The 26802-nt window shown below is 53.5% G+C and overlaps 13 protein-coding genes across 13 annotated transcripts; 5 read left to right on the forward strand and 8 right to left on the reverse strand.

Annotated features, from left to right (window-relative positions):
- Window positions 1-18: 18 nt before the first annotated feature.
- M409DRAFT_26310 (uncharacterized protein) lies at window positions 19-3865 on the reverse strand (the record flags this gene model as incomplete). Its single annotated transcript, XM_033808054.1, has 8 exons — window positions 19-139; window positions 193-368; window positions 429-994; window positions 1057-1864; window positions 2010-2468; window positions 2520-3050; window positions 3104-3688; window positions 3740-3865. The coding sequence occupies 8 exons, from the start codon at window positions 3863-3865 to the stop codon at window positions 19-21; spliced, it is 3372 nt and encodes a 1123-aa protein (XP_033664155.1).
- A 482-nt stretch (window positions 3866-4347) lies between these two features.
- On the reverse strand, window positions 4348-6668 carry M409DRAFT_26311 (uncharacterized protein; the record flags this gene model as incomplete). Its single annotated transcript, XM_033808055.1, has 2 exons — window positions 4348-5151; window positions 5220-6668. The coding sequence occupies 2 exons, from the start codon at window positions 6666-6668 to the stop codon at window positions 4348-4350; spliced, it is 2253 nt and encodes a 750-aa protein (XP_033664156.1).
- Window positions 6669-7420: 752 nt separating this feature from the next.
- M409DRAFT_57561 (uncharacterized protein) lies at window positions 7421-10468 on the forward strand (the record flags this gene model as incomplete). Its single annotated transcript, XM_033813666.1, has 1 exon — window positions 7421-10468. The coding sequence occupies one exon, from the start codon at window positions 7421-7423 to the stop codon at window positions 10466-10468; it is 3048 nt and encodes a 1015-aa protein (XP_033664157.1).
- A 134-nt stretch (window positions 10469-10602) lies between these two features.
- On the reverse strand, window positions 10603-11471 carry M409DRAFT_68564 (uncharacterized protein; the record flags this gene model as incomplete). Its single annotated transcript, XM_033817894.1, has 4 exons — window positions 10603-10911; window positions 10972-11127; window positions 11212-11379; window positions 11436-11471. 4 exons carry the CDS (start codon window positions 11469-11471, stop codon window positions 10603-10605), a joined length of 669 nt encoding a protein of 222 aa, XP_033664158.1.
- Window positions 11472-12161: 690 nt separating this feature from the next.
- Window positions 12162-13867, reverse strand: M409DRAFT_26314 (uncharacterized protein; the record flags this gene model as incomplete). Its single annotated transcript, XM_033808056.1, has 2 exons — window positions 12162-13473; window positions 13524-13867. 2 exons carry the CDS (start codon window positions 13865-13867, stop codon window positions 12162-12164), a joined length of 1656 nt encoding a protein of 551 aa, XP_033664159.1.
- A 581-nt stretch (window positions 13868-14448) lies between these two features.
- Window positions 14449-15690, reverse strand: M409DRAFT_68566 (glycosyltransferase family 8 protein; the record flags this gene model as incomplete). The annotated part of the gene is made up of 1 exon (XM_033817895.1): window positions 14449-15690. One exon carries the CDS (start codon window positions 15688-15690, stop codon window positions 14449-14451), a length of 1242 nt encoding a protein of 413 aa, XP_033664160.1.
- A 714-nt stretch (window positions 15691-16404) lies between these two features.
- On the reverse strand, window positions 16405-17414 carry M409DRAFT_57565 (uncharacterized protein; the record flags this gene model as incomplete). Its single annotated transcript, XM_033813667.1, has 2 exons — window positions 16405-17074; window positions 17125-17414. The coding sequence occupies 2 exons, from the start codon at window positions 17412-17414 to the stop codon at window positions 16405-16407; spliced, it is 960 nt and encodes a 319-aa protein (XP_033664161.1).
- A 651-nt stretch (window positions 17415-18065) lies between these two features.
- M409DRAFT_57566 (uncharacterized protein) lies at window positions 18066-18431 on the forward strand (the record flags this gene model as incomplete). Its single annotated transcript, XM_033813668.1, has 1 exon — window positions 18066-18431. One exon carries the CDS (start codon window positions 18066-18068, stop codon window positions 18429-18431), a length of 366 nt encoding a protein of 121 aa, XP_033664162.1.
- Window positions 18432-19151: 720 nt separating this feature from the next.
- On the forward strand, window positions 19152-19877 carry M409DRAFT_26317 (uncharacterized protein; the record flags this gene model as incomplete). The annotated part of the gene is made up of 1 exon (XM_033808057.1): window positions 19152-19877. The coding sequence occupies one exon, from the start codon at window positions 19152-19154 to the stop codon at window positions 19875-19877; it is 726 nt and encodes a 241-aa protein (XP_033664163.1).
- A 103-nt stretch (window positions 19878-19980) lies between these two features.
- M409DRAFT_68568 (uncharacterized protein) lies at window positions 19981-21905 on the reverse strand (the record flags this gene model as incomplete). The annotated part of the gene is made up of 2 exons (XM_033817896.1): window positions 19981-21349; window positions 21412-21905. 2 exons carry the CDS (start codon window positions 21903-21905, stop codon window positions 19981-19983), a joined length of 1863 nt encoding a protein of 620 aa, XP_033664164.1.
- Window positions 21906-23827: 1922 nt separating this feature from the next.
- Window positions 23828-24091, forward strand: M409DRAFT_31671 (uncharacterized protein; the record flags this gene model as incomplete). The annotated part of the gene is made up of 1 exon (XM_033810239.1): window positions 23828-24091. A coding segment is annotated over one exon (264 nt), but the record flags the coding sequence as incomplete, so codon positions are not given.
- A 345-nt stretch (window positions 24092-24436) lies between these two features.
- Window positions 24437-24748, forward strand: M409DRAFT_26320 (uncharacterized protein; the record flags this gene model as incomplete). The annotated part of the gene is made up of 1 exon (XM_033808058.1): window positions 24437-24748. One exon carries the CDS (start codon window positions 24437-24439, stop codon window positions 24746-24748), a length of 312 nt encoding a protein of 103 aa, XP_033664166.1.
- Window positions 24749-25292: 544 nt separating this feature from the next.
- On the reverse strand, window positions 25293-26563 carry M409DRAFT_57570 (uncharacterized protein; the record flags this gene model as incomplete). The annotated part of the gene is made up of 5 exons (XM_033813669.1): window positions 25293-25323; window positions 25519-25622; window positions 25704-25991; window positions 26048-26290; window positions 26366-26563. The coding sequence occupies 5 exons, from the start codon at window positions 26561-26563 to the stop codon at window positions 25293-25295; spliced, it is 864 nt and encodes a 287-aa protein (XP_033664167.1).
- Between the last annotated feature and the right edge of the window lie 239 nt (window positions 26564-26802).

Here is a 26802-nt window from a genome sequence, read left to right on the forward strand (position 1 = left end):
TTGCACCACTCGACCAGCTCAAGGCGGCATAGTCCATTTCTCATCATCGTCGGCAATCCAGCCGACATCTTCGGCATCATCGAGGATGCAGCGACCTGTGCCTCTTGGCTCGGTTTCCAACCGTACTGTTTTGTCCTGTCTGCACGGTACTTCTTTTCGTGGCTATGCCAAGCGCGATGTTTTCTGCGGTACTGCGGATCTTCGACTATGCGGATCTCGATGAACACCTGGGCAACGTCCAGAGCATCAACATTGTCGGGATTGAAGAATTCACCAATTTCGAGGCTCCTATGTCTCTCGTTGTCCCAGCAGTATGCCCTGTTTGGATCCAAGCCCGGTGTACCCTCGCGCACTCGCATGACCCAAACCTACGAATGGATGTCAGTCAGGAAATGTTTTGAGGAATACGTGCCATTTTGGCAGCGAACCTGAGAATCGCCCCACCAATTCAGGCGCTTGTGCCGAATGAAGTGTTTCAAAGTGCCCTTCTTGTCGTTGAGCCGCGTGTTTTTGATGTATTTTCGAAACGAGTCCAATTTTTGAACGAGTGGCATCGAAGCCTGAAAATTGCGATAAGTCTCCAAACGGGTTCCTGTTAGTGCGTTCGCAAAGCAAATGACGGCGTCAATGCGATCCTTGGGGTTCCAGTCGACTCTCTCAGAAAGTTCATCTCTCCATTCCCGAGCGATACTGTTAGCTTGTCGAACATTTGGCCGCATAGGTGCTTTAACTGGTCGTTTCGGCCGACGTGGGACCTTTTTGCGATCCAGTTGGGACGCCGATCTTTCGGACTCATTGTCCGACACTTCTTGACGATGCTGGGCCCGGCCATCTCGCGCATAGTTACGAAGCTCCCTTTTGAGTGTGTTCATATTTGTGCAAAAGGGCCTCCAATATTGATCTGCCGTGAACCTAGGGTCTTGTTCTCCCTCTTCAAGCTCCCACGGATCTCCTGAGGGGTAGTCTCCAATTCGGTGATTCATTATCTTCCAGGCTAAAAAGAATATTCAGTCAGTTCAACTGCAGCGAAGGGGTTGTTTTGGTGTATTGACTTACAATCAACAGCGAGGAGCGTGACCGGCCACCAACGCTTGACCTTCTCTACCATGGCCACAACGATCCTCCTCATGGGCAATGCAGCATTGGTCGGCCTCCTAGCATCATCCGGGGTTGCTAAAATCCCGATTCTTACGATCTCCCGAGTATGCAGGTCAACGTGTGGGACTGAACAGATGTTGAGGTCGTCTGCGCCGTCATTGGCTTCAACTGACTCTTCATCAGAGCTATTCTCGGGATTCGGCCCTTTTCCTTCGCCCTCCTCTTCTGTCGACAGCTCCTCTTCTGCACCGTCTGGATAAAAGTCGCCCTGGTGATCTTCTTGTTCCGGTTCGTCCTCTGCTTGGTCGTTGTCTCCGTCGACTCCTGCATCTTCTGTGTCAGTAGATGTCGATTCACCAGCCCCTTTGCTCCGTTTGGCTGGACGTTCCAGCATGCTCTGGCTCTGGCGCTTTCTTGAGCCTTCGTGCCGAACGGGATCATCGATCCCATCCTCTTCATCGTCACAAGCACTGCGCTTGTCAACCTTCCTGTTGGACTGCCGCTGAGCAGCCTTTGGTTGGGTTCGATTGTTGAACAATTCTGGAGTACCCTCAAAGTGAATCTTGACGAGAATCCTCCTCTGTCCCATCAGGTCAAAGAGTGTCGGCATAGACGACGTTGTATGTTCCTCCAAAATCTGGTTGAAGCTCAAGCTTTCCACGCATTCCAAGTCATCGGGTCTGTGGAATCTGACGTTGTGCGTGCGTGGGTCGTAGTCGAACGAGATGTCGCTCCTAATGGCATTCGCGACCCAAGATGCGATGTCCTGGATTCAGTCAGTACTTGCAAGTCGTTCCACAAGTGACTGAATGATACACTTGAAGGTTATTGCGAATTGGTGGATCGATTCGAAGGTTATACTCGGCTTTCTTGCATGCAGATGGGATTTGATGATGATACTGCTCGCATACCTGTACGGAAAGGTAACGAGCTCCACCATATCCATGATTCTTCGCTTTGGGACTGTCCGGACGCCGACCGATCTTGTTGACATGCTCTCCTCCACGCTTGTTGGCCTCGGCCTGTGGTCGATTTCCCACGAGGTTCGAGTGCCTACGATCGCCCCTGTTGTTCTCACCCGCAGCACTGGCACGGTTTCTGTTTTGACCCGGCTGTGAACTGCTGGTAGCGGCCTTGTTGATTGCCTGGGCAGAGCTTCCCGTAGTTGGATCCTCGAAGTGAATAAAAATAACTTTGTCCCGTGCAAGTGAAAACACATCTGGCGGCGTAGTAGTCTTGAAATTGTGATCTCTCAGGGCCTGGCGAAAACCGAGCCGCTCGTTGCATTTTTGGCGCGGGTGGAATATTACCCTGACACTTTGTCGTCCTGCCAAACCCTCTGCAAGCCTTAGAATCTCGTTTATGATGCCCTATTCTCCATCAGTGGTGTGCCAAATACGGAGATGCGGTCAAACACTCACACTTTCTGCCCAGGTCGTATGCGTTGGATTAGCTCTCACACAAGTCATAGGCAGTTTTATTGGTCCACCCCGAGGATGGAATTGAGTGCATAGATCGATGAAGAAATAGCGTGCACCCTCGTCTCCTTTCTCTGCTGTTCGCCTATCGTTCTCTTGCCCAACAGTTTGATCTCCGCCCTCACTTTGAGGTCTGCGACCACTGTCCGGGCGCTTGCCACCGCGGTGAGCCTCAGGTACGGCACGCCCTGTCCCTGTTTTCTTGATACTTGCATCTACCTTGGCCGTCCCGGTGCTCTTCGCAGATGGTTTGGACTTGCTCTCGAAATGAATTGCCACCAACTTCGACTCCCACAAAGGAATGTCCGGAGCTGTAGTTGAAACCGTGTAGTTAGACAGAAGAGTTTCGAACGAAAGGTCCTCTTGACAAGTATCCTTCCCCGTTCGATGAGACCGAACTCGGTCAGTCGTAGGATCATACGCAAAATCAGGCCGTAAGAGTCGGACTTTCCTCATGAGCTTTGTGATTACATCCTGGGAATCATTAGTCTCGGCAGGAGAGAGAATTTGTGGCGATATACACTCACCTTGATTTCAGTACAGTCTGGAAGGTCGACCCTGACGAAAGACTCTCTCAAAGGTATAGGGGGTCGATCGAATTGCTTGGGACAGAATCGCACACAGAGGTGTCGAGGTTCTTCTTCTGGTCCGTCATCATCATCATCGTCATCCTCATCGTCGTCGTCGTCGTCATCATCTTGTTTCCCAGACGTTTTTCTTTTAGCAGACGGATTCTTGCGGCTTTTCCTTTCATCCTCGTCGCCTTCATCATCATCATCCTCCTCCTCCTGATGCTGACTCCGATTCTGATTCTTATTGTCCTTCTCCTGTTGGTCCCCATCATCATCCTCACGCAGCTCTTCTGTGATCTCATGCAAAGAGACACGCCGATTCTGAAGATCCCGAACATGCGCCCTCAACGTTTTCGCCACATCACTTGGATGCCACTTGTCATCTTCCCGGCATTTGTACGTATCCGTCTTGATCTCGCCAGCATCCAAAATGCTAGCACACGACTGAGAGGCCTTATGAAACCGGATTCTGAGGTTCTCCAGACCCATATTCAGGTTTTTGTATTTCTGCAAAGCCATGAACAGAGCATAGCGATAGCCCTACGAAATGTTAGCTTTCATCAGCCCAGGAGCTGTGGTATGTGACCTTACATCAAGTGTTGTTCGGACAGGCTCGATGTTAACAGGTACAGTGTAGTCTTGGTGGCGTGTTCCCGGGAGTGAGCTTGGGCCGTGAGCACGCGGACAGAACTCGATTCTAACGAAAATAGGCGCCATCGTGCCGGTGTTGTCGGTACGACTGGCTAGGCTAGATTCTCTGCTGTGCAGGGCGGACGACTGGAGGGACGTGAAACGCAGATGTTGCTTCCTCTTCTTAACGTTTCACATCATTGTCTTCACCCATTGAAATAGGAGTCCTAGCAGTTTGCGGATAGCACAAAGGACCGACATCACGATCAGGCTGGACATGGCTCTTTGTTGAATCCGAAGTGGCCACCATGGCCTGGATTTGCTTTGTTGACACCTGACGTCTTCCGGACAGGTCTATTGAAGACTAGCAGTAGGATCTTGCGATTGTGGTGCAGCAAGCGCAGCATGGCCAACGAAAGAGCCCCAGTCAAAGAGCGTTGTTGACTACGATGAGCCAACCGGGAGAGCCGCCATTGAATCTCGAACGTTGCGGCAAGCTCTGTGAACAGTCGATGGACTCCCGTTAGCAAGCGGGAAGCGTCTCATAAGTTGAGGCGAGCCCACAGACCTTATCCCTTGATCACACCAAACTTCTCCTCAAAGCGTAACATACACCCATGAATCGTCTTGTACATTTCCATCGTGAAGCGCTCCAGCTCTTCTCCCACCTCATTCTGACCCTTGCGATAGTACGCTACCGCCAAGTACATCCCAGCATGAACACCCGACATGTCCATCCGACAATGGGTTCGCTCAATTGACACTTTGTTCTTCTTGACAGATACCATGAATCCGAGATCCCGTAGAACTGCAACTGCAGCCGTCTGCACCTTGTGCTGTGCACCGAGTATGTGTGTCATGCAGATCCACAGGCTCAGGTCGTGGAGGCCTTGACGAGGCAGGTCTTTGAATTGTGCTTGACCGTATGATGCTTCGATCTTTGCACGGAGTTGCTCGGCCTTTGCAATCAAGCCTAGAGGAGGGGGTTGCTGCTCGGTGATCTGGTTCGTCTCAAGAAAGGTTCTGGCATCTTTGATGAGTTGCAGTCGTCGCTGGCGCTGAGGCTCTGGGGTCTTAGCCTCCGCAACGCACAACGCGCAGCTGCATTTGAATTTCCAGGCGCTCAGCATGGACTTCTGGAAGCTCTCTATGTCATCTTCTGAGTTCTTATAGCGCATCAGGATCTCATCGCCTTTGTTCAAGTCCTTGGTAGCCCGAATGACCATGATGTCTCCGATGAAAGAACGAGCCGCATTGCCAATGCAGTCGTGATTGATGAACGAAGACGTGAGCCAGACGCCAGTCGACGAGGTTGGTTGATCGGCCATGTCTCGATCGACCGCAGTGGGGTCGGCAGGAAGACCAAAGCCATTCTGTAGAACCCCAGACTGTCAGCATTTATTTGAAGCGGCCGCATGGGCTTGTATGTTGCTATACTTACATAGTCGAGCGCAGCCTCCACCTGGAATGTGTCAACAGCTACAACGCCGTCGACGATCTTCACACCGCGAGGCTTATAGCCGCCATCATAAAGACGTATGAACTCTTCTGCCAGCTTGGGACTGTGCAGCAGCTTGTGCACTACGCCGATAAGGCGTGTGGAATGTGTTCCAACAGACATTACGTCGGTGTTCAGGTTCATGATGACGCTCTGATCGGTTCCTTCGTCAGTGTTGAAGGCCACGAAGAGTGCTTTCTCAACAAGCACTAGCTCGCCCGCCTTGATCGTCTTGGTAGTGAAGAGACCATGGCCTCGATCGGCCGTCTTCTGTACGATGACATTGGCTGTGAAATCGGCAACATCAAGTCGCTTGTTGGTCATCATGGCGTTGTCAATCATCTCCGCGAAATCGTACGCGCCCAAGCTTTGCTCGACAAGACGCCGTCTGATACGCTGAATCTCACGCTGTGCATCGGCATCCGAAGGTACCATCTCCAGGATTGCTTCGAACTTCTCTTCAGCTTTGGTGTAGTTTTGAAGGTGGTACGCTGCGATTCCTGCGCGGTAGAAAGCCTTGATTTTGCTGTTGACATGACTGGCTTCAGCCTGGGTCCATGCATTCGTGATAATGAAGCTTGCCTCAGCATCGGCCAAAGCGGCTTCGTAGCGGCCCAGGTAGATGTTTGCCTGTGCCCGATTGCGGTACATATCCAGCCGCAACATGAGAGTACCTTCCTCCTTTGGCTGGTGACATTCAGGACCCATCTGTTGGTAGTCGATGCCCTTTGAGTACATCTCAATGGCGCCTCGGTAGTCTTTCGCCTTGAAGGCTGCGTTGCCTTTCGCCTTCCAGTGAGAAAGGCTATCGACAAGTTCCAGCAACTTCGGACGTAGCTGCATGGGAATGATAGCGTCTTCAGGCCGCAACACCACAAGGTCTGATGGGTGGTCAACCCGCACTACTGGGGCTCCATCCGCCGTCACCTTATAATAGGGCTCCTTGACTGCAAGCAGCTGGCCTTTGGGGAGTAATTGCTCTGGTCGAAGCTGCATGTCAAAGTTGTAGACTGCAAGTCGGTCGACCGACAATTCGCGATCCTCGATGGCGTTCTGCACAGCCTGAATCCGGGAAGGGTATCCGAAAGTCCGCACGACAAGCACCCGGCCGCGGTGGACAGTCTCCAGCTCGAGCTCGTTGATGGCGATCGGCTCGAGGTTTGCGAGCGGGATGCTGCATGGCGGATATGCATATCCGATGGCTGTCTGTCTCACCATACTGTACAATGATGGGACCTGAGCTGCGGCATGAGTGCTGAATTGGTCGCAGAGCTCTGCGCGAGTGGCCTTCTGGCGAGGTCTTTGGCCTTTACGGTCGCTTGCCGATTTTGCGAGTTGCTTCTGCTTTTCGTACAGGCCCGTCAGCTGGTTGAGTACAGCCTCGTCATCCATGATGTCGGTGTGACTTAAAAGCGGGTGTATGCAGGTGTAGGGTCGAGATCGAAGTCGAGGCTTGAAGATTAAAGCACGGCGTTTGTAGCGGGGGCGGGGGCGGGGGAGGGGTAGCAAACGGCATTGACTTAACCTGCGGCCGTCCCGAAGCGAAGCAACGCATCAAAGATCTCCATGCAGTGCTCTGGCGTCGCCATGATTCGTAGACCTTGCGTACATGACTTTTGCGGGTCAAACTCCAACATGGAGATCCCAAACTCAACCGGGAGGGTAGCCTATTCTACTTACCGGAAGTGCAATGCTCGGGAGCAACGTCACTTCCATCCACCGCTCCTACAGTAAGCCACATTCTGCGTCGTGCAGTCGTCCTCGCAGCATCGGCTCTATGGCACTGAAGAGCTCATTGCGGTGTCGCCAGATCGTACAGTGGCATACTAGAATGGCCCAGGCATCCTTGATATGGGATCTCAATGCCGGCTAGTATTAAATACCCAGGTCGTGCCCACGAGAGCGAAATTGAATGGCCACTAATACATGTATTTTGTGAAAGACGTACAAGTCTCACGACACGTGAAGTCAGTCACTCGTCGTTGCAGAGGAGACTCGGCGCTAAACGGCGGGTGGTCCCGTGTTTGTTTTGGTCTTGCCGAATCGCGCTTGCTCGACTTTCAATGCTTGCTTCCGTCTCTCACACGCGCGAACGCCTGGTCTACTCCTCTTGTATGCCTTGACAGTCTTCTTCCCAATTCAACATGGATCCGCCAACCACATCCTTAGACAGCAGCGATCCTCAGGAAGTGGAGGAGCAGCGCACTTTTGCCACGAAGTTCGACTCGCCGGTTGCCGCTCATCTGGCGCCTACCAACCTCCCTCTGAACAAGGTCCAGCGAGCATGGGATCGTCGCCCACAGTCGCCTTTCTCGCGCAAGAAGGTGCGGTTTGGCAAGGTATGGAAGCGAAACACTGCGCCCTCGACCGACGCGACGAGCATGTTTGCCGGATCGTATGCGCTTGAAGCCATGCGGGTTGAGAGCCCAGGGAAGGCGGTCAAGAAGATGCGCGTGGACTATGGACAAGTTGTGAGTGACTGGGATAGAAGAGGAAGTCCGAACAGACGTATCGTGACTAGGAGCAGTCGCGTCGCGGAGCTGGTTGCCCTAGACGAGGAAGAGTCGCAAGAGCAAGATGGGCAGGCGGAAGAGGAAGAAGCGCTGAGGGTGGAGGTCGTCGGTGAAGACGGTGCCGTGCAAGAGATTGGCGCAGATGAAGAGCTGCAGCAAGATGAATGGGAAGACGAGAGTGTGACAGAAGAGCATGTCTGGGACGCTACACTGATGCATCTTGGCGAGGCTCCTGGTGCTCGCACTACTAGAGAGAACGAACAAATCGAAGTCGAGAACAGTGCCAACATGGTAGCGACGACAGACGTGGTCGAGAATAAAGCTTTCGAGCCATCTCAGGGCGATCACCAGGAAGAACCCGCAACGCAAATCGTTGTTTCTGCTGACGCTGGACCTGGACCAGCTGTCTCCATACAGACAAAATCGTCTCTGCAAGCCCCAGTCCTTCCAGAGGGTTTCGTATCCCCTGTCAAGGAAAGGCGCCGACGACCCATCAGTCAGGTCAAGCAGGCCCTCGCAAACCGGCGCAGGACGCTGCCCGTGAACTTCTCTGCGGCTCCAGCTCAGCCTACCGCGAACACGGACATGATAGTCGTACAGGACTCTCCAGGTCACGCCGAGCGTCAAACTGCCACCGAGCAGCTTGTGCGAAGTGAGCAAGCGCAACAACAATGCTTCAGTCCTCTCCATCGACGCGATGAAAGCGGAGCATCAACAATGGAGGCAACGATCGATGCAACAGAGGACACTGAGGAAGATTCCGGCAAAGAAGAAACATCAAATGAGAACGAATGGGAAGACGTTGAGGAAGAGAATGAACTGGGCGCTCCCGATGCGCCGAGAGACATGACACCGGAGCCTATTGCGCAGGCCGAGTGGATCGACACAGTTGAAAATACACCCACCAGTCCCCAGGCCGAAGCAAATGCATTCGATCGATCCTTTGCAGCGGAAGTGCATGATCGCGTGGCAGATCTGGTCTCTCCCAGCAAGCTACCGTCCAGCCCGGTTCCAAGCATAACAGGCCAGCATCCACGCTTGCCCCTTCGACGTTCACCAAGACGTCAGTCTACGAGCCCATTGAAGAGGAGCACAATTGCACCGCTTGGAAAGTCGCATTTGATTGCTTTCACGCCCGTGAAGTTGCCAGTTTCCCAATCGAGCACACAAGAGCCGTGCCTCGCAAGTTCTCCTCTACCAACCAGCCCTGCACTTCTTCAAAATGCAGATTCACCCCAAACGAGCATGCCAACCCTCACTAGGTCGTCCTCGGCCCCGCCTGAAGAGCCTCAGATGTCTCCCCGAAAGCCAGGACAGCCTCGCCTGTCTGACGACACCGCGCTCCTGCAAGCGTTCATCAACCGGGCAAGTGAAAGCAAGAATGGCAGACGGACATCAGCAACCGCTAGGCGCGAGTCGCTCGAAAACCGTCGCAATTCCGACGCAGTTCGCCAGGCTTTGGCAAGCCCAGCAGTGAAGCCAGCAGCAACAGATGTACTTGGAGATTTGGATCCTAACAGCCCATCTCCTCGCAAACAAGCTGCTGTTGAGTGCAGTATCAAGCCATTACAGCAGGAAGAACAAGATGAGCTTGCACAGTCTTCGCCAGCCAGAACAGTGTCGCGCCGCAGTGGACGATCAAAGAAGAAACCAGAAACACTTTCCGCGGCAACGTACTCCGGTCCCAACAAGATATCCATTCGAGGCAGTGCAGATTCAGTAGTGCTTAAGAAGACGGAAGCTCAAGAGTTGGCCCAGGCGACAAGAAGCAACACCAAGAAGAATAAGGGAGGTGCTGTCCTCCCACCCCTCCGGCTCACTAGAATGGCCAAGGAAGCGGCCCTGAATGATGGCAACGATGTCCCAGAAGTTGCCATGGAGGAGGGTGATGCCAATAAGAAAGGCATCAAGTGGGCGGAGACATTGGCGACATTTTATGAAGGCGCGAGCGAGCCAGAGATATCGATGATGATCGATGAGCTCAGTGTGCCCGAGCCTGGCGCTGGAAATGAATCTTCCAGGCCTGACACCGAGATGACAGGACTGTCTGCTCCGACTCCTGCCAGTGAAACACCTAGCAAGCCACGGCAGCGTCGCCTCAAACCGACAAGGATGGCGTCAACACCCGCACAAGCAACACGCTCCACGCAAGCCAGTGTGGAGGAGGAGCCAGCCAAAGAGACCAAAGCGAAGCCTATGGTGAGGAAAAGGTCACGTATTGCAACTCCAGCGAAGCCGCGAGGCACCACCGCTGCTAGCACCTCAGAAGCGGCCGTGGATGAAGTGAAGGTGGAGCCCAAGAAGACAGCCGCTGCGAGGAAAGCTGCGTCCAAACTACCTGCGCCCACCGTTTCAGCCATACCAGCTGCCCAAGGCAAAGAAAACAGTGTCATTGCTTCACCTCCAAAGAAGCGTGCCAAGGCTCCAGCAACACCTGCTCTAGGTTCCGCAGCTTTGGCTAAGAACTCACAGCCGAAGTTGGACTTCAGCAAGGGTGTTGGCTTGGAGAAGAAGCACGCCGAGAGCGGGAACGGTGCCGTTCCTGGAATTGCCAGTCCTGCAAAGAGGAGTGCCAGGACAAGTGTTTTGTTAGGAGAAGATGGAAGCGTCACTAAGAAAGAGCTGCCGCCCAGTTTGGGTAGTCCGGCGAAGAAGAGGACCAGACGAACCCCAGCGTAATTGATGTGTGACGATGTACATCGACGATGCTTTTTTGCGCCATGTGCTCTTTTACCGTTACGAACGATTGTGGATACACACCTTTTCATTGTCCAAAACCTTCTCAACTGGCGCCCTTCCCTCTCTTCTCAAAATCAATGCCCCTTACTCGCCTCCGCCTTGATAGCAAAAACCTTCTTGACCGTCTCCCTCGCCATCAACTTCTCATTCCACTCGAAACTCCTCGGATACGTCTCCTTCCACTCCTTGACGAAATCCTCGCCCATCAGAAACGGCACCATGCCATTCCACGGCACGAACATCAGATCGACGTACTGCACCTCCTGGCCCGTCAGGTAAGGCTGCGAGGTCTTGGAGAGGTGCAGGTCGATGACGCCGAGGACGCGTTTGATCTCGGCGGCGTAGCGGTCGATGGCGGAGGTGATGTTTTTTTCGGAGTGGAACTATACACGCCTACCATTAGAAGGGAGATTTGATGGTGGGGAGGAACGGGGAGGACACACGAATGTAAACCAAGCCTTCTGCCCGAAATACGGCCCCTGCCCACTCATCTGGAAGTGCTCCCATTGCTGCTGATAGTACTTCTCGGGGGTCTTGGTCGAGTGGAGTTTGGAGGCTTTATCATAAGTATCGAGGAGGTAGTCGATTATAGCCGCAGACTTTTGTTCATTTCACTCCTCGTCAGTTCTTCGTTCTCTCTCAAGGGACGATTTTGGGGGTTGGGTGGAGGCAAGCAGACAGACCTCCCATAGTGTGATGCCCGTGTTGAGGTCTTGGATGGAGGGCGTGCGGCCGTTGGGGTTGATGCTGAGGTAGGGCTCTTTTTTGAGGTCGCCGAAGTCCATGTATTCGATTTCGTAGGGGATGCGGAGCTCTTCAAGGATGATGATGACTTTCCATGGGTTGGGGCCCTTGGTGAGTTGTTCAGTTAGTACATGGTAGACATGAAGTAGTCGCGGTGACGAACGGAAGCATGGCCATAGACCTTGATTGGCTTCGACATCTTGTTGTTATTGTATGCTGTTGATCGATTGTCGACTGAAGCGGAGTGCTGTCAGAATCTCACAATGCCCGTAAGACGTCCCTCACGAGCACCTTTATACAGTGACCGTACCAGCTACTTCTCTCGCACTTTAAGCTTCACACCCAATCCTGTTCCTGTGCCAATATCTCCTCTCAGCATTGGTCAAGGAAATTGTTCCGCCTCCTTCGCGGAGGACATGAGCATCCTGCGACGCGACTGCTCCATCACGTAAGATCTCTTTCTCGAGCTGCCGAATCCATTGAGCAGAATTCTGGAAACGGGCAAATGCTCGATCGGAACTGCGTTGTCGTCCGCTTTCCGAACTGGTAATAAAAGCCGGAGCTCAGAATACGTCCGTGGATTTTGATCAGCTTCAGGCCATCTCATGCAGGTGTCGTACAGAATTTCTCTGTTCGATTGCAAAGCGATTGCAATTTTCGGCCGCGGAATCTGTGTGCTAATGTCAGGATCCGGTCATTTTGGGTCCAAATGTACACCTGCTGCCCAATCCAGCTTACCAAACTCTAGCGAAGAGCGAGAGACGCGAGCCAGGCGAGCTCAATGCCATCGGTGCCCTATTTAGGGCGACTTTGAAATTGCTGGAAGGGGTCTGGGGTCCACATTGATGACAATTCGAATGCATGTGTTGTTGAACATGGTTTCATTCGCCTAGAAGAACAACCATTGCCCGATGGCCTGGGCTCTCTTTTTCCATGGCTGACCTTTCGCCCAAGGACTCAGCTTCGACTTCTCCAATGCATCTTCGCGCTCCTCGGGCGTGAAGCCTTGATCGAACCGATCAGTCGTCAGGTCCATCTCTTCCAGACGCACAAACTTCGTTCGTTTGAGCAATCTCCAGCCCACGAACATGACGAGCATGACAGGCAGCTCGATGTAGTACGAGACAAAGTCCACAGCCTTGAATCTGGGCGAGAAGCAACTCCAGCCCTGGACCAAGACCAGAACGCTATTCAGGACGACCGCCAGAATAGGTCCGTACGGGTATGTCCAATTCTTGAATGGCAGAAGATGTTCCAGTCCTTGCTTCTTGATTCCAGCTCTGAAGCGCAGGGAAGCAAAGCCGATTGCAATCCAGGACAGTTGATTCGACACGCCGACGATATTCTGTAGCCATGTCCAGAGTTGCCCTGCCCCAATGTAGCTGGCTCCGAAGCACAATCCACTGATGGCGACAGTTGCCAGGACTGCCACCCAGGGTGTGTGGTGTCTGTTCAGTGTGCCTAGGAAGCGAGGTCCATGTCCGTTAACGGCGAGGGTATACATCAATCTTGAGCCGGCGAAGAGTGCGTGGTTTCCAGCTGATATGACACTCGTCATAACCACAGCATTGATGAAAGAGCCTGCGGCCTTGCTGCCTGCCATCTGGAACACAATCGTAAACGGTGAGGTATGGCTGTCCTTTGACGAAAGACCCGGATAAGTGTATGGCACGTTCAGGCCAATTATGAGGATCGAAAGGAAGTAGAAAACGATTATCCTCCAGAAAACGTTGCGTACCACCTTTGGGAGAGTGCTGTGAGGATCCTTCGTCTCTCCAGCAGTGATAGCGATCGATTCAGTGCCGCCGTAGGCAAAGGAAGCCGTGACGAAGACAGAGGCAAATCCACCGATCCCGTTAACGAAGGGGGCGTCGCCAATGTACCAGTTCTTCCCGCCAATGTACTGGTGATCGGTGTTGCCGCCACAGTTGACCGCAATTCCCAAGATAACGAAGACGATGATCGTCGCAACTTTAAGGAACGATAGCCAGTACTCCATCTCGCCATATGCTCGTACAGTGACGATATTGAGGGCGATGAGCACGAAGAGGAAGATCAGACTGATTGCCCAGCCGGGGAAGTTGTCGGTCCAGTACTGCAGGAGAAGTTGTAGAGCGATCAGGTCGGAGGCTGTTGACACGGCATCGTTGAACCAGTAGTTCCAGGTGAGCGCGAATCCAAAAGCATCGTCCACGAAACGTCTGTGAAAGTCAGCAACCGCACATGAAGACTTGTAAGTGTTCGATCTTACCCAGCAAAAGTACAAAACGACCCAGCAACCGGCACAAAAGCCGCCATCTCGCCCAAAGACAACATCGTCACAAACACGATCCCACCCACAATCGCGTACGATATCAACATCGAAGCCGGTCCTCCTTTGGCCAGCGAGTTGCCCGTACCGAGGAATAGTCCCGTCCCAATAGTCCCCCCGATGGCAATCATCTGGACCTGTCGTGCAGAGAGCTTTCGCGCCAGCTGAGTCGTCTCAGGCGCTGCGGGAGGAGCTTCATAATCCAGAACTGGTCTGTCGTCCAGATCGGTCTGCGTCTTGCTCCAGAAGGCCTTGGAGCCTTGTCCCAGCTCCGGATCTGCCATCTTCGTCTTCTCGCTGTTGAGTATGCGTTCAAACAGAGTCCAGGTCCCGAAGAAAAGGTCGAACCTCAGAGGTCATTATTCTTCCCACACGATTGTCTTGTATGCGTGGGCGAATATGAGAGATGATGTGAGGTTACACTCTCAGTGGTACAACCACATGCAACATTTCTTCCAGGTCTAACTGGAATTGGTTTACTCATTACCTAACTTTCGAATTGCGTGATCATCCTTTGAGCAGTCCTTTTCGACTGCACGCGTGGTTTGCACGCGGACATGACCGAAGAGGGTGTGTTCGCATGGAGATGCTGAAATTGGGGAAGATGTAAGAGAGAGAAACGAGGATGACAGGGAAGATGGGAGGTTTATCTCCACCGTTGCACAGAGCAAGCTTAATCAAGTCCGAGTTAAGGCTTTGATTAAGCTTTCACGAGCCTCGGTTTCACTTTCCCTCGTTCACGAGTGGTCTCGTGAGCGAAAAGAAGCTCTCGCTCGTTCAAAGCAAGAACACAACTCTAAAGAACCGGGGGTCAACATCACATCATGTCCTGTATACCCAGTTGTATCGTACCCTTACATATCGATCATTCAAACTCCCTCTCTCCATCCCATCTTCTTCGACTGAGGAATTCCTTCCCCTCGTACATTAACAACATCTCCCTCCATGTATCCGAAAAGTAATTCTGGGCCCAATGATCATTCATCGACCACAACTTCTCGTGTATTATCTTGAGATATCCTTCCTCCTCTTCCTGGGGAAAGAAACCATTCCACTCGCGATCGAGGAGCTGCGTGGGGAAAGCGCTGTTCTGCCCAAAGACGTAATTCAGGAACGCCTGCTCCGCCATGCCGTTGTCGAAGTTCTCGGTGTGCTTGGCCTCTCGCAACAGTCGCTGTTGCATCGCCTTGTTCGGCTCCAGGACCATCACGCCGACGTTGATTTCCTTCGAATCGGAAATCTCGGTTCCTGCGAAGACGTAGTCGCACAGCTCACCAACGCGTGCCTCGTCCTCCACCGGCAACAGCTCTTTCCTGCACTTCTGTCGCTCGGCTAGGTCGAAGATGTCGTCGATGTTCTGCACAGGGAAGGCGTCGAGATCGAGGAAGAGCACGCGGCTGAACTCGGTTTCACCCCAGATGTTCAATTTCGAGAACAGATCCTTCCACCGACCCCAGATGTCCACCGTCGGCTGCCAGTCGACAAGCTCGAGTTCCTTGACTATGGCCCCAGCTGCCGTGAGGATGTCGCGCTTTTCCTGCTCGATGAAAGGTGCGACAAAGACTGTCAGCGGATACTTCTTCGACCTGGACCGGGGATCCCAGAGAACGCGATAGACGAGTTGTTGAGCGGCCTGGAAGTACGGATCGTGTAGCGTGCCATTTCTGGTCGACAGGTATGTCGCAATGGTTGGCCGGCCGGCACCTTCGTAGTTGTGAGGTTTGTACTTCTTCAGGTGATGGACGTCCCAGTCAGGATTTGCAAATTTCAGGTCATCTTGGAAACTAAACTTCATTTCATTGAATTCCCCATGACTTTGTATTGGCGCTGCAGGTTCTGCTGCAGGTACCTCCGGCGGTGCATCGCCAGCGACGGGCAGTGGATTGGCGCTGTAAGGAGTCCCAGTGTCTGTCGGCAGGCCGAAGTCCTCAGGTAGTTGACCACCAGTCTGTTGCTTCTGCTCATCTTGTGCGGGCGTCGAAGGGAATGTATAAGGCTGCTTTGCAGCAGGCACAGCAGTCGATGATGGCAAAGACGTCGATGAGTAGAAGACGACCACGACCACCAACGCCCCGAGAAAGAAGCAAAGGTTGCGCGCGGTCAACATGATCCCGAAGAGCCTGCAAAGAAACAGAAGCAAGAATCACGACGACAACGACAACAACACCAAGTCATCTCTGACTGAACCAGAGTCTCCAAACCATCAAACAACAAGCGCACTGAATACCCAAAACGAGGCGGGGCCCCCGTGGGACATGCAGGCGTGTTGACGAGGTCGTGGCTCTCTGCACGTTGAGTGGATCAACGTCTTTGCACGGTCTATTAGCCGCCCCTAACGCCTCGGCCAGATCAGGCCGTCTCACTGAAGGGCAAAGAGCTGCTCTCAATCTGCTTCGTATCTCGTATGACTTGCGAGAAGCGAGCAGGAATGCAGGCGAGGGGCGAGGGGCCCAGCTGACAAGCTGACGAACATGCAAGCGACCATTGCAGTCCAGATTGTTCTTCGCACGGGACGAGTAAGCATCCGGGTATTACTCCGAATGGTCCATTTTTCCTCCTGCTCGTGCGCTGCATAAATGTCACTGTTGTATATATTTGAGTTTTACATGACGACATCGTCTTTGCATTGATGTGTATAGCAATTGCTTTGCTTGGTTCAGGAGTTCGCTTTCGCACATAAGGGGACGCGTCCGTACGTGTTCATCGTGTTTCAAAACGCTTTGGTGTCTTGGGACCCGCCTATCATTATCGTTTCCAGCAACTGTCTTCAAAATGTGCAAGTCAGCAAGCGTTGAGAAGTTTTCTGGAACCTTTCGTTCTACTAAGGGCAGTTTTTGCTTGCAAAAGGAGCCAGCATCAAGCCAAGGCCTTCACAGATTGCTTTTGAGTTTTGTGGCTGACACATGGTGAGGATCGGGATGCACTTTGACCGATCTAGCAAGTCCGAGTTACGAGCCGAACGGGACCTGCTGCATGGGATTGGTACTAAACAGAGCCGTCTGGCCACAGTTGTGGACAGCAAAGACGTGCCGATGCTCGTCTGTTCGCTCTGTGGCAGAACATTCCAGTGGACAGTCCGAGAATCCCACACGATCAGGTCTCCTGGGTCTGCGCACACCTTGACTTCCTCTGCGCCGCGCTCTTTATACCAGTCGACCTCCTCGGGATCGAAGCCATGCCAATCGTCTGGGACAGTGCCCCATTTGGCTTTCTTGTCCTTGCTATGGGTTTTGAAGTAGGTATCGTTCAAAGCTTGAGATCTTTTGAGAACAACCAGGCCGCCGTCATTTGGACCATTGGGAGCGAAGTTGATGATGCCCTGGATGCATTGCAGGCCGAGCAGATGAGGCGATTGATCAACGTGTGGCCATGGAGTAGAAGGCTTGCGTTGACCTTCCGGAAGCTGCAGAGTGTAGTTGATGCCGTCGAACGAGGCAAGGAGTTCGTTGGTGCCCCATATCTTCTCGAATGCGGCCAACACGCCCGGTTCACTGAAACGAATTCAGCTTGTGTTCGGTGTGAGATTTAGATACCCACTGACAGTCTAGCATCCCAGACAAACTTCTCATGGGAAACTGCATAGCCATGATACATTCCTCCCTTCATGTGAGCGGGCAACTTGTCCTCAGTCCAAGTCTTTGGATCGTTGCGATCGAAACCGAGTGGGAATTTCTCTAGCCATTTGGTCATCTCCTCGACGTAGTGTGCTGCTCGCTCTGGAGCCATGACACCCTTGACGACTGCGTAGCCGTCCTTGTAGAGTTGATCTCGGAAGTCGCCATATTGCTTCTCAGTGTCGATGGCGACCGGATCAGAGAGTCGATGAGGCATGGTGAAGTATGTGCTGTGTTCTCGAAAGATCTGCTACCTTGTTCGGAAAGGAGAAGCAAAAGCGAGAGCCAGATATGAGAACACCTTCCTCAACATATACATCGCCGCCTATCGGCTATCTACAGCCGCATATCAGTAGGTCTATTGGGCAAGGTCGTTGGCCGCGGCGCAAGTTGACCAGGATCCCGGCGTATGGTTTGTAGACTGGAGCGACACTCGGCCGACTTTGCTAGGAGGCATAGCGTTCAGTCATGTCTGCAGGACAATGGCCAGAGGCGTGGTTTGATCATATCACAGCTGATCTGTGTCGGCGCGTTCAAGAGAGGCATTCCCATGGGCCCAACAGCCAATTTGCGGCGGCCGATGGCAGCATACGATCTCTCCAGGCATTGTAAATCATCTCAGAGCATCTCGACTCCGTTGTGGTGTCCCTCATTTCAAAACAAAGAAAAAGACATGAATGTCGAATATTGAAGGACCGAGCAGGACGTGACAGTTGCTGTTCACTCTGGTCGTCGGTGCTCACGGACTGGGATCCGGCTGCATATGATTGGATCAGGAGTTCACATCATCAAATCGGCCGAAGATAATGTACTCTTCTCTCATCAGCAACACTACACTACCTCGTCCCCTTCATAATCAGATTCCATCATGGCCTCTCACGCCGTCCAGGCCCGCTCCCTCTATCGCCGCTTCCTCCGCGAACTACCAGCCCGAACGCCCTCAATCCTCGCGAACCCATCTCCTCTTCATAGGCACATCCGCAGCGACTTTTCCCACGACAGCAACGAAGAATCCGCATCTCTGGCCGAGCAGATCAAGAAACCGGCAGAGCGAAGGCTGGAAGAGGGCGAACAGTACCTTCGTTACCTCGTCTCGCAGAGGATATACACGACGCTGTTGGAGCGGTATAACCCGGGCATGAACATGACCGAGGAAGAGAGGGTGCGGTTGACGGCGAGGAGGGTCGGGATGGATCTGCCTGTTGAATTGATGCGTGGTGGTGGGAAGCACTGAAATCAAAGTTCGACGCATGCAAACAAGACGGGGGACCGGCCGTGCAGGAGATGGGATGCGCGGGAGTTTGGTGCAAAAGAATGCCACCGCGACCGATGGCTATCGACCGACTCTATCCGATATCATGAAGATACAAGAGCTGCTTTGCTATGGGCTCTCACGGCAAGAGAATGTGACAAGCACACGCCCGAAGACGGTGCTGCTGGAACTGGCCTCTGGGAGAAGGGCATTCTTCTAGTTGTGGCCTCGCGCGAGGTCGCAACCTGACACACTGCTTATCGACATGTCTCAGAAAAGAGTCTTGTTGACCGTCGAACTCAACGACATGTGGCAAGTGTGAAATGCACAAAAACAATTTGTCCGACCGTCGAAGCCAAATCGTCGTTACGACCAGCAGGCACCGAAAATGTCTCACACCGATGGCCATATCTGCATGACACGAGGCACTTGCTGTGCGTATGGAAATGTCGACACCTCAAGAGAGGACATACGCGACCAAATTCCCTCACTTGGACAAACGTATTCGCGTTCGCGCGAATGATGGGCTGCGGACATTCGGAATGCCGCGACCCTCTAGTTCGGGACTGGTCATACAGCCGACCGTCCCATTCCGGCCAAGCAACAACATGCGAGGCATCTTCGACATAGTCAAGCAGAATCCATGTCCATTCGCCATGCAGGTCTTCATCCAGTCCATCTTCAAATTATCCTTGTGCGGACATGACGCCTGCCAGTGTCGACGTGAAGCCGACCACCTTCCTTGACCTCCCCCCCGAGCTTCGAAATGCCATATACGATAATGTTGCTAACCTATCACGAAGTTCAGCAGCTAACTCAAGGAAGAAAATGATCCCAAGAGGCACCATCACGCTACGATCCGAAGATGCCACCGCCAGCAGCAAGAGTCAACCAAGGCCACACGAAAACCAAAACCTCTCCCTCCTCCTCACAACCAAACAAATCCACCACGAAACCCTCCCAATCTTCCTCTCCACCCACCGCATCCGCATCACAGACGCCGCATGGCTGCGCGTCCTCACCATGAACACCTCCCACCTCGACAGCATAACGCACCTCGTAATCGATAAATCTACCACATCCTCCCTCTCCAAAGCCCTCCTCAACGCCAGCGCCCTTCCCAGCCTCGCGAATCTCGACATCCGCATCTCAAATTTCCGCTTCAGCAAAGCGAAGCCTTCCCTTGAGAAAGGGTTCCCGGTCTTGAAGGAGCTGTGTGTTCGGGAGCCGAAGTTGGACGCTATGATGGAGCACTTAGCGCTGGAGGAGGATGAGGCGGGAGCGAGTTCGTGCATTTATTCTGTGGAGGATTTTCAAGCTTGGAGGGAGAGTTGGAAGAAAGCGGTGTCGTGGAGGGCGTTGGATAGGGAGGTGGAGAAGGAGGTGAGGGAGAGGATGGTGAGGATGGTTTGGGTGAGATTATTCTGACTTCGGAAATGTATAGATAGATAGATACAGATGCCTCTGTTACAGTCTTTTCCTATAGTACATGTTCCCGCATATTGTACAGTTACAGTAAGTGATACCCTCCTCACGCCGCCTTAGGATACAGATAAATCACCAACCTCGCATCCCCACCCTCACTACTCGTCGGCAACATCATCGTAAAACACTCATACCGAAACACGCGTCCCCCCAAGCCAGCCACGAACTTCGCGCTCCACCTCCGATCCGCCCAGAAACTCCCCGGACACGCCTCCCTCGCCGTCGACACAATCTCCATCGCGCTCGCGGCCTGCTCCAGCTCGTCCTGGGTATACTCCAACTCCTCGTACGACCTGCCCTCGCTCGGGTGGAGGAGGTACTCCGGGTAGGAGTCGGCGTCGAATTCGCAGCACGAGTAGACGAAGCAGAGGAGGAGGACGAACATGTCGTCTTCCCAGCCGGCGTCGCGGAGGATGTCGAGGTCGCGCGAGCCGGCGTTGGCTTCGATGCCCGCGATGAAGTCGATGGAGTGTTGCTGGTTCCGCGTGGCGAGTAGCGCGGAGAGGCCTTCCATTGTGACGATCATGGGGGTCGCGTTGGGGCCGGCGATGGGGGGTTTGTCCCATTTGACGAGCGAGCGGAGGTAGTCTCTCAGGGCGCCGGTGACGGATTGGAGGATGGAGAGTTGGCTGCCGCGGTAGATTTGGGCGTAGTGTTGTTTGAGGTTTTGCGGTGGTTCGGTGGGTGTTGTTGAGTTGAGGCGGGTGAGTTTCGGGAGGGTGGACTCTACTATGAGTCGGGCGATGTGAGGGCGGTATTGGAGGCCGGCGCCGTTGCTGCCCATGATGAAGTCTAGAGGATTCTCCACGAATTTGAATGGGAGGCCACGTTCTTGACGCAGCATGTAGATCATGAGTTCCAGCAATGGGTCTGGGAGGCGATTGAGTACTTCATGCTCTGCGCCTGGCTTGCTTTCTAGCTTCTGCAAGGCGAACGTTGCTTTTTCGCTGTTCCACTCTCCGTCTGATGTGAAGTAGCCCGCTTGAACGTTTCGAAGGTCTCGTTGCAAGTCTTCAGGAGGCGGTCTCAGTCGTAGCAATACCTTATCGAATGGATTGTCCTGAACGCAGAAACCGTAGCCGAGGAGGAGTTCGTCGTTGCTTTTTGGTCCGTAATTGTTGAACACTTCGCTTCCAAAGCTTATACCATCCTTGACGTCGATACTGAAGCGGCCCGAATCGAACGTCCATTGTACTTTCGTATCGTATCCGTGATTGGGAATGTCTGCTACGGGAAACAGCACAGGAAAGTCAAGCTCTTCGGCAGACGCATTTGACATATCCAACAGAGCAGTCTGTCTTCGCCCATGGTTGTCGTACTTGTACGCCGTCCAGTACTTGCTGTCCTGGGGCCGCAAAGCTTGCGAGGAGAAAGACCGAGAACTGTACATGGTGATGGCCCATTTGAACAAATGCCTGGAAGAGAGAATCAAAATTGGTCTCGCACCTACCGTGATAGAATGACAGGCCCGACTCACCAGGTATATGGCTCTGTATCGATGTTTGCTCCTTGCAGCGCAGCTATGCCTTGGTTGTAGATGTTTTGATAATTCTCAAGACGGACATGAGATGTGTGCAGTACGTCTGTCTCTGCCAGCCATTGTGTGTCAGGTTCATCGAACCACACTGGCGTGCCATGGTCTACGTCCGGGCCGGGGAGGGTGTCAAGGTACGGCTTCCAAAACGACTGTTCTTTCCGGATGTACTGATACATGAGGTAGAAGTACCCGATGCCCTCGACTGGCAAGCCACGATGGCGGAATACGGTGAAGTCGTCATCAACCAGAGCATTGAGACTAGACAGCGCCAGGGCGTTTGGGACGGTGCATATTCGCGTCTCGGGTGCCAGATCCAAGATAGCTCGTAGGTGGACGCCGGCCTGCTGACTGCTGTCCAGGGCAATGCCTGCATGGAGCTGGCCACCATTGTCCTCGAGCCACTGTCGCAGCGTGGCCAATTGCGGTGTGGCCATTATTGTACTCCTCTATCGTCTGGGTGCAGTTGGCGCTGGCGCGTGAAACTTGGGTCGGTGGCAAGCCGCAAAAAGAAAATGGGAAATGCTTGAGGAGGCCGGTCTGAACTCTATTGAAATGCTTGTGCTCCGATTTTGCACAGCCGCTGGTGCCCGCAGTTTTGGAGCTCGTTGATTGGTCAGTTGAGTGTCTAGCTTGTGACACAGATATGACGCAGCTTCCGTTTTTGCATATGATTGTGAAGGGACGTCTTTCTTTGCATATGGCACGTTTGAATGCAACATGGGCGTTCAATGAGGGAAAACACATAAGCAGGAGAGGCATCATCAGAGTGGTCTTGGGAAGTTACACATATTCGGAGATACACTATCGGATCTAAGGAGTTGCAAATTGTGCAATGAGTTGAAAGAAGACACACATCACTCTGATTCACGCTCTCTGGAACAGGCTTACGAGCTTGACAATATTATCTCTTTTCCCTGGCTAGCCACTCATCTTCATCATATGTTGAAGTGCTCTACAATCGAAGATGTCCTAGCTCGAAGGAGCGCCTGGCTGGTTTGGTAGCGAAGTAGCATCTCGACATACTCATGGAAACGTCGGCAAGGCGGTAGCAATTAAATTCTTACCATGGGGGCCTCCCTTGGAAGAGAAAGAGGCCAGCAATCCTCTGTGTGTCAAGAAAACCCTCGCAGCTTCTCGGTCTTCCTAAGAGTAACAAAGGGAATGACTGAGCTGCTGCTCACATTCTCTTGCACACGGCAGAAGGGATGGACTGTCGAATCTAGTCTCCATTATTGTTATCTTCGTAGACTCAAGGATCTCCAGTCATCTACGTGCTAGACACATATATACTTCATCATCCTGTTTGCAGGGACAACTTCGCCAAATTTGCAATGTCGGAGGCACGTGTTTGAGCAGATTGTTGAGATTCGTCGTTTGCGATAACGCCGGCCGTTGGTGAGGCTGCAGCGATAAGAGATGAGCAAGAGATGTTGTCGAGAGGGCGATGACGAGGAAGATGGAGCGACATGCCGCGCAACGTGTGAGCAAAGTGCTTGATGGTGAAGAAGAAATGCCAGATGGCGCCGTGTGGTTGCTTGAAGGACAGAGTGAAGTCGTTCAGTGGTTGAAGAGCGGGTAGCCCCTGCCTGAAAACTTCGGCGCTATACCGGATACAGAGGCTGCAGTCACGTGCGGCTGGTTGGCAGCGTCAGGAGGGTCGGTGCATAAAAAGGCGAGTCGCTGCTCGCTGCTGGAAGCTCGTGAAAGCTCCCAGCTCGCAGCTGCCTCACCCCGCCAAAATTTCCCGCCAAGCCTCCCTCGCTCGCGGTTGTCAAGTGCATGTTTGGAAACGACAACAACCCGCCCTCTTAAATCACGCCGCATTCCACTCACCCACCCGGCGAATCTGCTGGCTCAGACCCACCCTGCCGAACTGCCGTAATCAATCCCCACGCCTATTTGAACGCCGACTTTGATTAATATGGACGGCGCCTTCCCACAAAGCCCCGACCTGTCCTCGTATGCGCCCCGGTCACCTGAGATTTCCGATCTTAGTGGCCTCGGTTCGCCGCGTTTCACCAATTCAAATTTTGGCCAGTTCAATCAAAACCAGCGATTCCAGCCTCAGTACCCATCCAACGGCTTCGGAGGCGGCGCATACCAACCGACCTCGATCCCGCAACAATACCCACCTTACCAACAACAATACCAACCCGCCGCCGGCATGCCACCGCGACAGGTCAAGTCAGAGGAGGGGGACGACGAGTACATGCCCGACGCGCCAGCAAAGCGATCGCGAAGAGTGAAGCAGGAGCCTTCAGACATGAGCAACGGCATGGTCTCTGCTGCAAGCGCCGCACCTCCACCGCCTGTCAACAACGAAGATCCCACACTCGGCTGCCAACTCAACACATCTTTCCCCGTCGCTCGAATCAAGCGCATCATGCAGGCAGATGAAGACATTGGAAAAGTGGCTCAAGTGACGCCCACCGTCGTTAGTCGCGCGCTGGAGCTGTTCATGATCAAGCTCATTTCCTCGTCGGCACACCAAGCACGGGGGCCCGCGACTGCTGGCACATCCAAAGGACCCAAGCGCGTATTGCAACAGCATCTGAAGAAGGCGGTGCAGGCGGATGAGAAGTTCGACTTTCTCAACGAGATTGTGGACAAGGTCCCAGATGCGCCGGTGAAGAGCAAGAAGGAGAATGGAAGTGATTCAGAGGACGCGAAGCCCAAGAAGAAGGGAAAGAAGCGAAAGGACTCAGGTGACGACTTTTGATTGAAAGAGCACGGTATCATGAGCATACATTATACAGGTCCTACACGACTCTTGGGGACAATGGAGTAATCCAGAGTAGTCCACGTCCAGGAACCCGTCGCTGAGTTGCTGTAGTGCGGCAGGAATCCGGTGTCGAGTGGACAGCGAGGGGCTCAAGTAGCTACTTCAATCAGCTTTTGGTGCAGGTTCTACGATGTATCTGGACCAGTGGTGGACGATTCTTGGGCTCGCTCCATCACGCGAACGATGGATACTGGACAGCCGAACGCTCAGCAGTCCATCAGCTGGTGGCCGTTTCATGTCTTGGAGGAGCCTGGTCCAGACGTCATACCAAAAGTGCAGTGGCACGTTTCGCCTCCTTCCGGACCAGAACATACCGAGCACAAGGAGTTCGCCTCCGGGCACCGTCGAGACATGTCACCTGGCTGCGACTCTGCGATTCAACTGAGGGACACGGAAGCAGTGGAAGCTATTGCCACCATCGCTTGCTTCCCAGACGACTACCGAGCTTCACTTCTACATGTCGACGAGGAAGACAGCAGACAGCGAAAGGATTAGCCGGTAGTAAGCAGCGGCATGGTGGCTTGCATTCAGAGCAAGAGTTTTCAGGGGGCATGGCTACCATCGAGCATTCATCAGTTCGTCAAACTGCAGCCTCGAGTAGGCAGGCCAGTAGATATAAGGAATCAATCAATGGCACCACGACAATCACCTCAGCACTCTTCACAATTCTGCGCGTTATGCTCACTCTGCATTGCGTAGTGGTACCTAGAAACGGATGCGAGACCTTCCCAATGTGCCTTCACGAATCTCAACCCAAACCCAGATGCGTTCAACACCCAAGCAACCTCATCGCTAATCCTGGCGAACCAGAACAAGCCAAGATAGGATCCAGAGAGAGAAAAGTGAAAGTCGACAAGTCTCTCATCCAAAACACCAGCATGCTTTCATCCAGTGACGACCCAGTGTCTAGCCATCTCTTGCGTGTCCTTCATTCAGCAGTCGAAGGTATGGCCCGTCCGAGGGAAGCCTAGATGGGGCTTGTCAGTGTGTATTCGTGTGGAAGTGTTGGGTGGAATCTTGGGGACTTACGGACCTCTTCTCAGTAGTCGAACTCGTGGTCGTCGGGGATCCTGTATGCTGTGAGTAGACCTTTCAAACGATGCATACTTTACCTCCTCCAGGCGATCCTCCCCCAGAACCAGGAAGATGATGTCCTTCGCTGCTGTCCAACCCTGCTCTGCTCTGCTCTGCTCACTGCCCGCTCGTCCACCGCTCCACCGCCGCCGCAAGAAAGTAAGGAAAAACAAAAACAAAAGAAAGCTTACCTCAGGTAGATGTACCCAGCGCGGCGAGTCAGCGTGGTGCACAACTCGTCGAAATCCATGCGAAGATCCGACAGACGAACCTCGTCGGTACCCTCGCATTTCACCTGTAACTGGCATCAGCAAGAAACCCCTATCCTCCACAACCGCAACCGCAAGTCAAGAAAGAAAAAGGACAAAATACTCACAAACTCCTCATGAACATGCCACTCACACGCCTTGACCTTCTTCCACGTCGCCATCGTGACCCGCAGCGTGCGCTCGTCCGTCCCCGCCAGCTTGACCAGGTTGCACATGAGCGGGTAGAGGTCCTCTTCGGAGCCGATGCCGTTGACGAGGTCGTTGGTCCACAGGTCCGAGTAGTACTCGTCGCGGTCGCCGGTCCAGCACTGCCGGATGAGGGCGACGAGGAGGCGGCGCAGGGGCGAGCCCGCGGGCGTGCCTGACCAGGCGAAGGCGAGGGTCGAGGTGTCCGGCTGCAAGTGAATTAGCATGGATTACATGTGAGGGTGAGGATTTGAAGAGAACGTACAAGCTCCTTCTCCTCCTTGACCTTCTCAACCAGCAGGTCCGAAATGGCATTCTGCACAAACGGCATGCCGAGCCGGTGGCCCATCAGCCAGATCTGCACCATATTGTCGAAGGAGATGAACCTCCACGCGTGCCGGCTGTACGGCGGGTCGAACCACATGCGGCGCGAGAGGAACGAGTGCACCTGCGCGAAGATGTGCGGGTCCTCGCCGGGGAGGCGCACGAAGTCGTTGAAGGCCGGGCCCTGGAGATTCGAGGATGACGGCGGTCAGTTTTCTGTGTGAGGGAGGCGAGGAGTGGTAGAAAGAAGGGGACGTACGTCGATGAGGTTCTTGAAGTACCGGCTGTGGTGCTTGAGCAGCGTGGCGCTGATTTCGATGCAGAGGTTGTGCGGCGCGCGGCCGCAGTGGACCTGGACGTCGTCGTCGTAGTCGCACCAGGGCGCCTCGTTGAAGGGGGTGGAGGCCGGGGCGTAGGGGAGCTGCAGGACTTCGGGGTCGATGTAGTACAGCGACATGGTGGGCGGTTGATGGTTGTCGATGTCGGTGTTGGTGAGGATGAGAAGTCAGGGGAAGAGTGAGCTTGGAAGTAAAGACAAGTGGGGATCACGTGGATGTATTGTGATAGGCCGACAATGGACGCATGTGCAAATGTGGCTGTGCTGCTGCGTTTGTGTGGGCTCTGTTTGCAGTGAAGTGGAATTTGAGCTTTGGCTTCTTCTTCCACACCGACCTTTTCCCGTATGCAAGCGCAGAC

This window comes from Zasmidium cellare, assembly GCF_010093935.1.
Source record: "Zasmidium cellare ATCC 36951 unplaced genomic scaffold M409scaffold_31, whole genome shotgun sequence".
NCBI classification, from domain to species: domain Eukaryota; kingdom Fungi; phylum Ascomycota; class Dothideomycetes; order Mycosphaerellales; family Mycosphaerellaceae; genus Zasmidium; species Zasmidium cellare.